Raw genomic sequence first — 13,671 nt, forward strand, 5'->3', positions numbered from 1 at the left:
GCTGGGCTCCAGGTTTTGTGGCTGCTGTGGGAAGGACTGCAGGGAGCCAGCAGCAGCTCCCGGGGACTGCACAGCAGGGAGAAATCACAGGAGCAAGGACAGATTATTCCCAGCCCAGTCACCTGGGAGCACTGAGGAATCACTCAGGAGTTGTTCGGCTGGAAAAGCAGAGGCTGGCTGCCTTGAACCTGGGCAGAGAGCAGGGGCTGGTGGGCTTCAAAGGGCTGCTCAGAGTAGGAAAACACACAGCTCAGCCTCGGCAGGATCTAGAGCAGTTTACACCTTGTCCTCACGCTTTGTTTGCTGCAGGTGCTTCAGGTGCTGTACCTTGTATTCCAGGTCTTCAGGGATCTGCTGAGGTAGAGGGAAAAGGAGGCTGAAAAAAGAATGTAATGAATGTAGCTTTGGACAGCACAACTGCCAGTTACTGGTAATTATATTTATGAATAAATATACAGCAATATTCTTCCTCTGCAGGAGATTGGTATCTCTAGGGGTCAGTCTTGAATATGAGGACTGCACATCCCTGAACCTGGCTTGGGAAGAAAAATAATTAGTGGATCTTTGTTGTGAGTTTGGGAGAGTTGGGAAGCACCTCAGGAAAGGATTGGGGAGGGAGGGAAGAGGCTTGAGATGGAGTGGGGTGCCCACAGTCATATTCAGATCTAATATTGAAAGCAATTACCACCACAAAGGCCACCTTGGTCAGGGAATGAGAGGGATGAGGATCCAGGGACTCAGACGGTTGTACCAGGAAGGATAAAAGGATGGTCAGGGATGGAAAAGCTTGACCAAAGGAAGGGTCTGGCTGCTGGCAGGAGCCCATTCAGTGACAGAAACCTGAGATTCTGGAACCGTGCAGTGGGAAGATGTTCCAGAGAAACCTCCAGGTGCCAGAGGGAAGGGCCGACCCTGCGGAAGGATGTTCCCTTTTCCACCCCTGCAGGAAAACAGAGTCAAACCTAGCGATCCTGTGGAAAGGCAGAGAGGGGCAAAGACAACATGATCACGGCAGGGTGGTTTTAAAGTCCCTTCCTTCCCAGTCCGTGAGCCGTTCTGTGACTCCACGAACTCGGCAATGCGGGGCGTGAAGCCCGGGGGGACCGTGAGGCGCGGAGTGGGCGTGTGGGGCCGGCAGCGCCATGGGGCTGCCCCGCTCTCCCTGCCTTCCCCGGGGCTGCTCCATTCTCCCTTCCCCGGGGCTGCTCCATTCTCCCTTCCCCGGGGCTGCCCCGCTGTCCCTCCCTTTCCCCGGGGCTGCCCCGCTCTCCCTGCCTTCCCCGGGGCTGCTCCATTCTCCCTTCCCAGGGGCTGCCTCACTGTCCCTGCCTTCCCCGGGGCTGCCCCACTGTCCCTGCCTTCCCCGGGGCTGCCCCGCTGTCCCTGCCTTCCCCGGGGCTGCTCCATTCTCCCTTCCCCGGGGCTGCCCCACTGTCCCTCCCGTCCCCGGGGCTGCTCCATTCTCCCTTCCCCGGGGCTGCCCCGCTCTCCCTGCCTTCCCCGGGGCTGCCCCATTCTCCCTTCCCCGGGGCTGCCCCGCTCTCCCTGCCTTCCCCGGGGCTGCCCCGCTCTCCCTGCCTTCCCCGGGGCTGCTCCATTCTCCCTTCCCCGGGGCTGCCCCGCTGTCCCTGCCTTCCCCCGGGGCTGCTCCATTCTCCCTTCCCCCGGCCCGCCCCGCTGTCCCTGCCTTCCCCCGGCCGCCCCGGCCGTGCCGGTGTCCCGGGGCGGTCCCGGGGCCGTGCCCGCGGGGAGGCTCCCCCAGCCCGGCCCGCCCCGGCTCCGGCGGGGCTGCCCGGCCATGGAGCGCTACGAGAAGCTGGGCAAGGTCGGCCAGGGCTCCTACGGCGTGGTCTTCAAGTGCCGCAACAAGGACACGGGGCAGATGGTGGCCATCAAGAAGTTCCTGGAGTCCGAGGAGGACCCGGTGATCCGCAAGATCGCGCTGAGGGAGATCCGCATGCTCAAGGTGGGCGGCGCGGCGGGAGCGACCCCGCCGCCATGGCCGGAGCCGTGAGGGAGCAGCCGGCACCGGCGTGAGGGGGCAGGCTGGGAGGGCATCCGTGAAGGGAATCGTGTGGCTGCAGGGTGTGAGGACAGCGAGGAGGGGACGCGGTGTGAGGGCAGCCATGGAGAGACGGGGCATGAGGGCATCTGTGAGGTGACGGGGGTGTCGTGAGGGGGAAGCGAAGAGGAGGGTGTGAAGGAGCGCCATGGAGTGCTCCGTGAGTCGGTTCCTCTGGAGAAAGCCGGTGCCAGGGAATGTCCCAGCCGCTGGTGCAGGGCTGGCGATGCCGGGGATTCCTGCCCTCCACCTGGGACCTGCACAGAGGGACTGACCTCTGTTCCCCATGGAGCCAGCGATGTCCTGGCCGCTGTGGGCACAGCTCTGCCCTTGGTGCGTGTCACAGACCCCTCTGCGTCCAGGAGAGTCCCCAGAATAGTTACAGCCAATATGGGCAAAAAGTGAGGCTAAGTCAGCGTGAGGAGGGGGACAGCCAGGGGACACAGCTCTTCCTGCTCCACAATTGATAAATCTGCCCCAGCTCCTCCTTCAAACGCCCCTTCTGAGCCCCTGGTTGTGCAGGATCCGGCTGTGGATTGAATGCCAGGGGCTGTGCAGGGCCGGGTATTCCTCATGGAAATGACAGCAGAACCAGCGCCTGATCCTTGTCTCTGCTGATCCTTTCCTGACCTCTCTGTGAGAGCTCATCCTCGCACACAAATGGGTTACTCCTTCAGCCTCTGGCTTTATTTTCCCCATGAAATAAAAGCAGGGAGCATCTGCAGTGAGACACGCCAGGTCTATCCAGCATGCAGAAATAAGGAGAGACCTGGGAGAAAGGGGGAGAGGATCGGGTAAGGTTTCCTTTCACACTCCCAGCTTCTGGGCAAGGATTCTGCAGCAGAGGCTGTGCCTGTTGCTTCATGCATCTGCAGACTTTTGGGACTCTGTCCCATCTCTTTGGAACTTGTGTGTTCATTGGTCTCCATAGTTTCCTGAGGCTTTAAGAATGTGTTGTGTGAAAAAAAATATTTGTTTTTCTTTGTTACAAACTTGCTGCTGGGTGATGGCACATTGTACCCTAAGCTTTGTGTTCCAAGAAATGGGAAGTGTCCCCTTTGCACTTTTTCCAGAGTGCTCATAGTTTGCACATAATTGCTATCCTAGGAAAGCAATCATCTAGGAAAAAGCATAATTATTTTTCAGTTACATTTTGGAAGAAGCAGCCAAAGCTTTTCTCCTATCCAGAGTAAACACAGGACATGTAGCTATATTATTTCAGTGAATAATGCTAGATTTACATTAAGATTTAAGTGATATTAAACATCTGAAAAGGAAAATAATCATGGCAAAAGTCCCTTGTAAAGCAGCTGGAAACTACATAATCCTTAAGGATTCAAAGCCACCACAGACAGGCGCAGCAGGATCTGTGTTGGGGCACTGTTGACTTTAACAAGTGCAGACCTGTTTGACTGTTTCCAGCTTTTTATCTGAAAATATAAAATGTGTGTTTGTTTGTTTGTTTGTTTGTTTGTTGAGGCACTTTCTGGCTTAGGCAACTCCCGTTTATCAGAGATGGAGTGAGATTGTGTTTCATCAGTAGAAAATGATGGGCCTTGATAAATCATTTTTCTGCCCAGTAAACACCTTGCAGACCAAGGGATTTTTGTGGCCAGGAGCCAAGGGATGTGGAGTGGGAATCTGCAGATTCTTGAAACCATAGAATCCCAGAATGGTTTGGGTTGGGATTCCGAGGATCATCCCATTCTACCCCCTGCCATGGCAGGGACACCTTCCACTATCCCAGGTGGCTCCAAGCCCTGTCCAGCCTGGCTTTGGGCACTGCCAGGGATCCGGGGCAGCCACAGCTGCTCTGGGCACCCTGTGCCAGGTCCTGCCCACCCTCCCAGCCAGGAATTCCTTCCCAGTATCCAAGGACAAGGGGGATATTGGGGCTTCCAGAGGGCAGGGCTAGATGAGCACTGGGAAGAGCTTGTTGCCCACCCGTTTAGGTCAGCTCCCACAATAAGCACAGAGAGGCTGAGCTGTAGCTGAGCTGTGTTTGTAGAAAGGGTTCAGCTTAAGGAATTGTGACCTTGCAGAACAAATCTGTGCCCGACACCTTTTCTCTGTGCAGTCCCTGACCAGCCCACCCCCCGTGTGTTGCAGCAACTCAAACACCCCAACCTGGTGAACCTGCTGGAGGTGTTCAGGAGGAAGCGGAGGCTGCACCTGGTGTTCGAGTACTGCGAGCACACCGTGCTGCATGAGCTGGACAAGCACCCCCGCGGGTGAGTGCCCCTCTCCCGGGAGCTCCTGCCACAGGGCGGGGTGTCCGTGCTGCTGCTTTTCACAGGAATTTCATTAATTGCACGAGAGGTTTCTCAGCCCGGCGCCCAGGACTCTCTGTGTTACTGCTGTTTGGCACAAAGACGGCGTGGGAGCCGCGTTCCTGCCCAGCCCCGCTCACCACGGAGACGGGAGCGCCGAGCCGAGCGTTTGGGAGGGCTCTGGCTGCCGGGGAGCAGTGAACCCGGGGCTTGGGGGCAGCTTGTGTCCTGCCCCTTCCACTGCTCCCATCACTGTGGCCACTGGGCACCCGGATACAGAATCGGGGACTTGCAGAATCATTTAGGTTGGAAAAGCCTTCTGAGACCATCGAGTCCAGCTGTTAATGCAGCACTGCCTTGTTCACCACTAAACTGTTGTCCCAAGTGCCACATCTATGCTTTCGGACACTTTCAGCCCTCCAGAGTGAGGGAGAGCTCCCAGGAGCTGTGCCTGCACCTGTCTGCAAAAACTCCTCTTCAAGCAGGTGCTTGCACCAAGCGTGAGCTCCACACAGGGGTCGTTCTGTCCACACCTTGTAAACACCACTCCCACTGTCCCTGATTATCCAGGTGCCTTGGTGCTGTGGAATTGCTGAGCACAGGTCCGTAAATCATTCCACAGGCCTGGGGCTGTGGATTTGCCTGCAGGAGGCTGATGGGGGGGTTGAGTAAACAAGAGCTGTTACTGACTCCCTTCCTCCCCGGTGAGGAGCACCAGGAGAATGGAGCATGCTGATAGCATGGGACAGAGCTGACAGCTTTTGAGCTGCCCAGCAGCTGCCACCCCACCTTGAACCTGTTCCCCTGGAATCTGAAGAGGGGATGGATAACTCTCCTGAAGGAAATGCTTCCCATTTGCTGACTGTTGGTCAGAACAGCTCCAGTGTGAAGGAACATGTCACAGCTGGCTGCATGCTTTGCTTTTCAGCTTTGCTAGGGCAGATGGTCAAGTCTTTTGTGGTCAGGTTAAGATGGGTGGGCACGTGCTGGTTGCAGCTCATTTGACCAACTCCATCCCCTTTTCAAGCTGTCACAGCAGCACTCCCATCATTCCGGGATGCTTCTGGAAGGAATCTCTACTCACAGTGTCAGCAGTGTGTCACTGACCCGCTGACAGCACGAAGTGAAAGCCAAGCTTGAAAGAAAAACTCAGGCTTGCATTGTTTTTGTTTATTTTTGGGTGGTTTTTTTCTTTATTATGAATCAGTAGCTTTTCAGCATTAAACATGTGAAATAAAATTGTGTTTAAGTTGGAAAATGCCAAGATTGTCACTTCTGCCTTTCCTGGGATTGTTGAAGACCATTACAGACAGCCAAGGAAGTTGAAGAACTGTTGCCCAGTAAATGAAAGAAAGGAGAGGGGGCTGGGAAGTGTTTGCTGGCTGTGGGAGGGAAGGAGGGGGATCCAAACCAAAGCAGAGCTTTATACTCTTGTCTGAGCACCCTTCCCTGGCTCATTTTTCACCTCTCCACTCTGGACAATCAGTGCCATGGCAGCATTCTGTGTATCTGTACCATGGATACTCCAGCAGTTCCAGCCCTGAGAGTTGTGGAGGCAGAAATTCCTGCTGGCATTTCAGGATTGCCAGGAATCCTAGGGCAGGGTCTGATACAGACTCTCACACTTGGCTTTGTGGTCACAGTGGCAGCCCATGCTGGCTGTGACTGTGACCAGACATAAATCCTTGTTGCACTGACTGCCTTTGGAAGTGTTTCCTGACTTCCCTGATGGTTTTGCTCAGAGATCCCTGTAAATGCCAGCACTCATTTTCCCTGAAATGGTGAATTTATTATCAATAGCTAAAATAAAACTGTGATTTTTTTCCAACAGGGTGCCAGAGTACCTGGTGAAGAGCATAACCTGGCAGACCCTGCAGGCTGTGAACTTCTGCCATAAACACAATGTGAGTCCCCTGACTTGCACTAATGATTGCTGGAACGTGGCCTTGGAAGAGAGAGGGGGGTTCCGCTGGCATTTTTCTGATTCCAGAGCTTTCCTGGGAGTCAGGTGCAATCTCCTGTTTTGAACAACAAACACATCTGAAATATTGGTGTATACCCACACCAGCTGCCTTCACTGTCACACCACAGGCCCCTTGGTTTGGCTGTCAGGGAATGATTTGCTCCAATGACCTTAGACAAGCTTCCAGGAGGGATGGGAATTATCCTGGTGTGATTCCCTGGGCCCTGCACTGCTGCTGACCTTCAGGAACTTGCCTTACCAGCTCCTCAGCTGGGACCTGAGCAAACTGCTGCTGATTTCACAGAAAGTCCTTCACTTGACTTGACATGGGGTTGAATCATGGCACCAGTGAAAAGATTTCAAAACTTAGACACAGTAAACCCTTTTTACTCCCTCCTCTGCTCTCTGGAGGGAGACAGGAGTTGTGTGTGTGTCAGATACTTCAGTGGGAACATTTTAAGAAGTAGGGAAGGAAAAGGAGCCTTTTGGAGAAGCTCTGTAGGCAAATTTAGCTCTAATTGTCTATTTTTGTTCATCTGCCAACAATTGAGATTTAAGAGTGGGGTAGGAGATGGCCCTGGAATGGGTGTTCTCTCTTTGCTGAGAGAATTACGTCCAGCTGAGCCTCAGGAACTTGGCCACAGGTCTCTCCTGCTTCCAGGATTTGTTGGTTTTTGTCTTTTTTCTGTTCCTCTGCTCAGTCTGGAAGATTGAATGGAGTCTGAGAGCAGAGGGAACAGTGAGATGCTGCAGCCTGACCTGCTGTAGATCACAGGTAATGAGGCTTTATACAGCTGCCCTTTTTGGAGCTCCATGACAGTGGCTTCATAAGCAGCATTTCACTTCTCAGGAGGAGGCACAATAATTGACCACCAGCTTGGCAAGGAAAGTCCAAGGGCTTTGCTCTGAGGTGATGATGGGAGAAGGACAACATGAGTGAGACCCCAGTGAGTTGAGTAGAACAAAAGAAATAAAGGTCTTTGTTAGTTTGATCAGCAGAAATTCTTTGCCAAGCCCAAATCCAGTTGTTGTGAAGGACAAGGTCACCTCCAAAGAATCACAGAATTGCTGATGTTGGAAGGTGGCTCTGGAGATCTCCTCATCCAACCCTTCCAGTCAGTCTGGCTCAGCTAGAACAGGCTGTTCAGAAACTTTTCCAGTCAGGATTTCAGTATCTCCAAGGCTGGAGGCTCCACAGACTCTCTGGACCATCTGTTTGGGTGTCTGGCCATGTCCTCAGTAAAAAAGATAAAACAAATTGGTTAGGTTTAAATGGAATTTCCTGTGTGTTCAGTTTGTGCCCATGGTCTTTGTCCTTCCAGTGCACCACCAAAACAGCCTGGCTCAGTCTCCTTTACTCCTTCCCATCAGGTATTTAATGCACATTGAAGAGTTTCACCTGGAGCCTTTTCTTGATGCTCCCAGCTCCCTCATCCTCTCCTTGGATGTCAGACTCCCCAGTCCTGTCCATTTCAGTGGCCCTTCACTGGAGTCTCATCTTCCCTCTCTGGAGGGTCCCAGGCTGGACACAGCTCTGGATGTGTCTCACCTGTGCTGAGCAGAGCTCTTGCTGAGCTTTGGCAGCAAAATCATTCATCAGGAGCTTCCCAGGGGGCTCAGGGAGCTGCCTCCGCGTTGTCCAGGGGATGCAGAGCTGGCAGCTGAAGCTGGGAGCCTGCACAGGGATTTCCCCCAAGGTGGGCTATGGACAGGTCACTGTCCTGCTGCTCAGAAATCCTTCCAGCTTCCCTTTCAGCAGGAGTGACTGCCTGGCACAGAGTGCGAGGGAGTGTGGCTGAATTTATCTGGGGGCCATGTTAAATACTTCTAACCTTGCTTCTTTTTCTTCTTCCAGTGCATCCACCGGGATGTAAAGCCAGAGAACATCCTGATAACAAAGCACTCGGTCATCAAACTCTGTGACTTTGGATTTGCTCGAATACTGAGTGAGTGCTGATCTTTATGTCCTGGGAGCGTGGGGTGAGCCACTCCAACCTGCACTTATCTGGTCTGGGGCACTGCAGATCCTCCTGTATGCCAGCGGTGTGTTTGCCCAGGGAAGCTCTGCTGAAGGCTGGCTGGAGATTCCTAAACCTTACAGGGAGGGAGCCCAGACACCGCGGTGACATCTGTAAACAAACTGAGCTCCCTGCTGGGCCGCTGGGGGTGCTGCCACTGGGAGATGGGAATCAGCCTTGGGTGTCTCGGAGCTGCCCAGCCGTTGTTTGTGCAGGGCTGGAGACACAGCTGGAGCTCTCTGGCAGGAAAAGCCCCTCTGGCTGCCTCTGCAAACAATGGCTTCACATTTTCCGTTGTAAATAAACCCCCTAATCTGGGTTTTTTTAGCTCCTCTTCAGACAAATCACATGGGTTCTGAGAACTGCCCACTGGCTGCTGCAGGGCACTGCTGTGGAGCTCTGCACATGTTCATTTGGAGGAAAACACGGTCTTGATTTTTACCAGATCCTGAGTGTTTCCAGAGTTGTGTTCTGCTGGTGGCCAGTGACCCACCCCGCTCCTGCAGCTCTGGCCTGCCCAGGAGGTGCCCCAAAATGTAACAAGTGATGATGTCTCCTCCGCATCGCTCTGACCCCACGCTCCTCTGTTGGTGTCTCTCTCCCCTGACCCCGAGCCAGCTGGTCCCAGTGACTACTACACCGACTACGTGGCCACCCGGTGGTACCGCTCCCCGGAGCTGCTGGTGGGGGACACGCAGTACGGCCCCCCCGTGGACGTGTGGGCCATCGGCTGCGTCTTCGCCGAGCTGCTCTCGGGGACGCCCCTGTGGCCGGGCAAGTCGGACGCGGACCAGCTGTACCTGATCCGCAGAACCCTGGGTGAGTGGCCCCGGCGCCCGCAGCGCTGGAGCGTGCCCAGCAGGGAGCACTGGAGCTTCCCTCTGTGCGGGAATGGGGAGTAGCCAGCGGGAATTCACACAGCAGATCGCTCCCTTTAGAAGGTGCTGGTTTATTGGAGGGGTTCCTGGCCTTAAGAAGGAGTTGGCTTTTCCTGCCATTGTGTACATGTGCTAACAGGCTCGCAGTGGACCAGGCTGAGAATCAGGATCGTTGCCTGCAGACTGCCTGGAACCATCCCTGCAGTCTCAACCCTCTGGGAAGCTGGGTTTGCTGCAGGGCAGATTAGGAAAGATGTGGGATGTGTTTGGTGACCACTGGATGCCTCTCCTGGTCCCTGCTGGGGTGGGGGAGCCCAGCAACTTCAGCTGTCTCCACATAGACAAAAACATGAAGTGCCTGTATCAGAAAGGGCCAAGAATGTTTTGCATAAAGATTTAAAAGATCCAGGTGTTTTTCAGGGTTTGGTACCAAACAAAGTGGTCCCTAAACAGCTGGATTCAATTCATCCCAGCTTTGGAGGTCTCAGAAGTGTTGTCAGTGCCTGTTGAGGGCTGTGTGCCTGGGAAGGGGAGTGTGAACATCACTGCTTGTCTGTTCCACGTGTTTCTTGTTGTTCATCAATTAATTTAGGAGCCACTCTGTATTTATTTGTTAAATGAAAGAGTCATTATCCCCCGTAACACTTAAACTAATCCTGTCCCATTGAGTCTTTGCAGTTTTGGTGTGTAACAGCTGATTTATTGGATGACAACGAACAACCCCCACCTTTTCACTGATATTTGTTGCAATGAACAGAGTTGTAATTTTAACTGAACAGTTTATGAAACTACAAAGGTGACTAATGGCTTTAAACGGATAAGCTCCTTAGCTAGAAAAATAGTTAATCACTGATTGCTTCATTCTCCAGAATTCATTAATGCCGGTGTTAGGCAGTTATAATTTATTTTTAATGACAGGGTTTCAGCCCAAGGAAATTCCCATTGATTGTTGGATCCAGGTGCTGGAGTGAGGCAGCGTTCACAGAGCAAAGCTCTTTGATTGAAGCTGTACCATTATGGGGTTGGCATTGTACTGGCTCCTTTGCTATGGATTTGATTTTAACATTTTCCTTGCTCTAAGCTTCAAAAATGCTGGCTCAGGGAAAAGCTACAGCAGGTTCAGGTGGGGCTGTGTTCCAGCTCTGTCCTGTACAGCACCCTCAGGAGTGTCCAAAGAGAATTTCACCCAAAAGGAGTTAAATTGTCCTGAAGCTGGCCCTCTTGTGGTCCTGCCTTCAGCAGTCACACAGGTGAGGGATCACTGATGGCCCAAATGGACATTGATTAATTGTCACCAAAGAGCACGGCCTTGGCTCACTTGGTGATACAGATGCTGTCTTGGATGGCATCAGCCTTGTTAGAGGATACAACCATGTTCAATGCAGCACTGTAAAATTAAGCAAATTACTCCAATTTTTTTTTTTCTTTTCTAAATTCTTGGTCAAAGGGGATCTCATTCCCAGGCACCAGCAAGTGTTCAGCACCAACCAGTTCTTCAGTGGGGTAAGAATTCCAGACCCAGAGAGCATGGTAAGAGCTGCCTCCAGCTGCACTCCCCTCCCTTCCCCACCCTTTGCTGTGCAGCGTTTTTTCCCTATCCAAAAGCTTTGTCCTCTACTTTGCCGGTGTGTACCAGAATATTATTTGGAGGTGGCTGAACCTCTCATGACATTTTAACTTACAGCCTGTGTAAAAGCAGTCAGAAAGTGTTTGATCTCTGCTGCTTTCCCCCATTTCTGGTGGCACATCCTCAGAGCTGCCAGGCCTCTGAGCACACGGAGTGATGGAGGCATTTTGTGAAGAACAGGTCACGTTCCTATGGAAAGCTGGGTCTTGGTACCCTGATGAACAAAACGTTTGCTAATATCAGTCATATGAGTCCATTCACTGTTGTTTTCCCCTGCAGGAACCATTGGAAATGAAATTCCCCAATATTTCATACTCTGCACTGGCTCTCATGAAGGTAAGGAAGCTCCAGCTTGTGGAGGAGCCCTGCACTGGGATAAACAAATCATCTGGTGTGAGAGTCTGGGACTGACTTACCAGAGATTCACTGTAAAATAGACCTGGTTTGGTGCCCCATGTGATTGCACCTCCTCCTTGAGCCACAATTCCTGCTACAGCTGTGCACTCCCCACCCCTGCAAGTGTCCAAGGCCAGGCTGGACAGGGCTCAGAGCAGCCTGGGATGGTGGAAGGTGTGTCCAGAGCAGGGGCTTGGAACAAGATGATCTTTAAGGCCCCTTCCAACTCAAACCATTCCATGATTAATTTTTGTAATTGTTGGATAACTAGCTGCTCCTCAAGCTTCATGCTGACTCTGAAAAGCTGCTCTTAGAATCCATTAAAAATGATGAACACTTGTACCTGTGGGAATACTGTGGGGAGCAGCTGGAATTGAGCAGGGCTGTGTGAGGAGCGTTTTGTGTGATCTCCATCTTTTGTAAGGGCTGCCTTCGGATGGACCCTGCGGAGAGGCAGAGCTGTGAGCAGCTGCTGCAGCAGCCCTATTTTGACAGCTTCAGGGCGGCAGCAGAGCTGGGCAAAGAGCACGAGAAGAGATCTCAGAAAGCAGCCAGGCTGACTCGGAAGCACGTGCCAGGGGTAAGCTTTCCGTGCTGTTTAATATTCCAATCAGGAGGGGCTGTCCTTTTGTTGGCTCCCAGGGTGGGCTGTGCTGGCAGGTGAGGGTGTTGGGCTGCTCCTGGTTGTATCCTGAGGAGAAAACAAGCCCTGGCTAAAGAGTAACTCGGTACAAACTGGATTTTGCACTGCGGCTCCATGGGGCACTGGGGATAAACTGCACAGCCCTGTCACAGCAAGGTTCATCCAGGGATGTGCTCTCCTGACAAAGAGCAGCAGGAGGGCTGGACAAACTGGACACACTCAGGTGGCTGGTTTGAGTACTCAGGTGCTTTTTAATCCTGAATTATGGAGCTGGAATAAACACAACTTCTGTTTGTAACAGCTCCATACCTTACCCTACACACTGAGTGTTTCTGCAGCTGGATCTGCCAAGCTGTCTCCTTGCTGCTCTGGCTTTTCCGACTCCATCCCAAGTCCCCAAATCCAGCCTCACAATGCAACTCATTCCACAGTTCTTTTTTCCTGTGAGCCGCATTCCCCATGGCAGCTCTAAAGCTGAGCTGGGACAGGCAGGGAGGTTGGAGGCGAGGGATGGAGAACTGCTACAGTGTCAATTCTGTAGACACTGATTGGCCTCTTCCATTCCTGTGACATGGGATATTTTTCTTGCCTAATGGAATTCATTAATGAGTTGTTCTAGTGCAGTCCAGTCACAAAACCCCAGAATCTTAGCATGGAAAGTACAGGGTTACAGTAGGGATAGTTTTATTGTTCATATTCCATGTAAAAACTTATTCCATGTGTTCTTTATTCCCATTCCAAACAAATACACAAGGTGTAACCTGTCCTTTAGTTACAGCACCTGCCTCAGCTGACCTGCAGCAAAGTTCTCCCAGCTTTGGACAGCAAGAAGAACTGCTGCAAGACAAGGAAATCAAACTACCACTTCCCAAACATCTGACCAGGTGGCAGATCAAAACTCAGTTGTTCGAAGTCATCCAGGATTTATAAATGGAGGATACACAGTGAGAAACTAAATGACTAAAAGTTATGGCATGTACAGAGTGATCTGTCCTCTACTCTGGGTCACGGATGGAGAGGAAGTGATGCAGAAAGAACTCCAAGCTCATCTTAGTGTACAAAGGCAAATGCATTCTGCTTTAATTCCTGACTGCCTCCTGGTTCAGGATTACCCCCACCCAGTGCTTACAGGATGACATTTAAAGCTGTCTCCTGCATTTCACACTTGGCAGGAGAACTCCACCTTGCCAAACACACGAGTCCCTCCTGTTAGGCTGGGCCCGAGTCCCTGCTCTGGGAGGAGCTGTGCCTGCTGCTGAAGGGCCGAAGCTGTGCTGGTGCAGCCCAGGCTGGGAGGGGCTGCTCCAGGGATACTCGGGCTCACTCCTGCCCTTTCAGAGCTCAAAGGCCTCAGAGTGCTGCTGGGACACCAGAACAGAGCAACAGCATCCCTGCTGTGTCTTTTGTCTTTCCAGAGCTTCTTCTGCAAGTTTCATCCTTGAATTCTGCTTCTGACAAGAGTGAGGGCACTTGCTTGTAGTTACAAAACTGATTTTATCAAAACTAATCATGAATGTAATTTATAACAATAGCCAGACACAGGCAGGAATTCTACCTGTTTGTATTAGAACGACTGGGATTTGTAGCATCTCAGAATGTAATAATGTGATGATTTTGGATTAAAAAAATACAGCTTTTTCCAATTTACTGGAGGTATTTTGCTATATAAAACTTTATTACTGGGCAAGAACATCCTCTTTTTACTGACACTTAGAGCAAAAATGTACATTTTGTGCTCCACAATAATAAAAGCCCTTTCAGGGGGACAGATGCCACATCCTGTGTGTGCCTGTTGCCCTTCTGTTTCCTTACAC

The 13,671-nt window shown here is 52.1% G+C and overlaps 1 protein-coding gene across 2 annotated transcripts; it reads left to right on the plus strand.

Moving 5' to 3' along the window:
- Positions 1-1,775: 1,775 nt before the first annotated feature.
- Positions 1,776-13,632, plus strand: CDKL1 (cyclin dependent kinase like 1). 2 transcript variants are annotated; one of them, XM_021536070.4, is made up of 9 exons: positions 1,776-1,966; positions 4,172-4,293; positions 6,164-6,236; positions 8,151-8,241; positions 8,932-9,132; positions 10,639-10,721; positions 11,098-11,154; positions 11,639-11,794; positions 12,630-13,632. In XM_021536070.4, the coding sequence occupies exons 1-9, from the start codon at positions 1,799-1,801 to the stop codon at positions 12,735-12,737; spliced, it is 1,059 nt and encodes a 352-aa protein (XP_021391745.3). In that variant the 5' UTR covers positions 1,776-1,798; the 3' UTR covers positions 12,738-13,632. The 2 variants fall into 2 exon arrangements, with proteins under 2 accessions (XP_021391745.3, XP_021391746.3); XM_021536071.4 differs by having other exon boundaries at positions 10,639-10,694.
- Positions 13,633-13,671: the final 39 nt, after the last annotated feature.

Source organism: Lonchura striata, chromosome 5 (genome assembly GCF_050655825.1).
Source record: "Lonchura striata isolate lonStrDom1 chromosome 5, ASM5065582v1, whole genome shotgun sequence".
NCBI classification, from domain to species: Eukaryota; Metazoa; Chordata; class Aves; order Passeriformes; family Estrildidae; genus Lonchura; species Lonchura striata.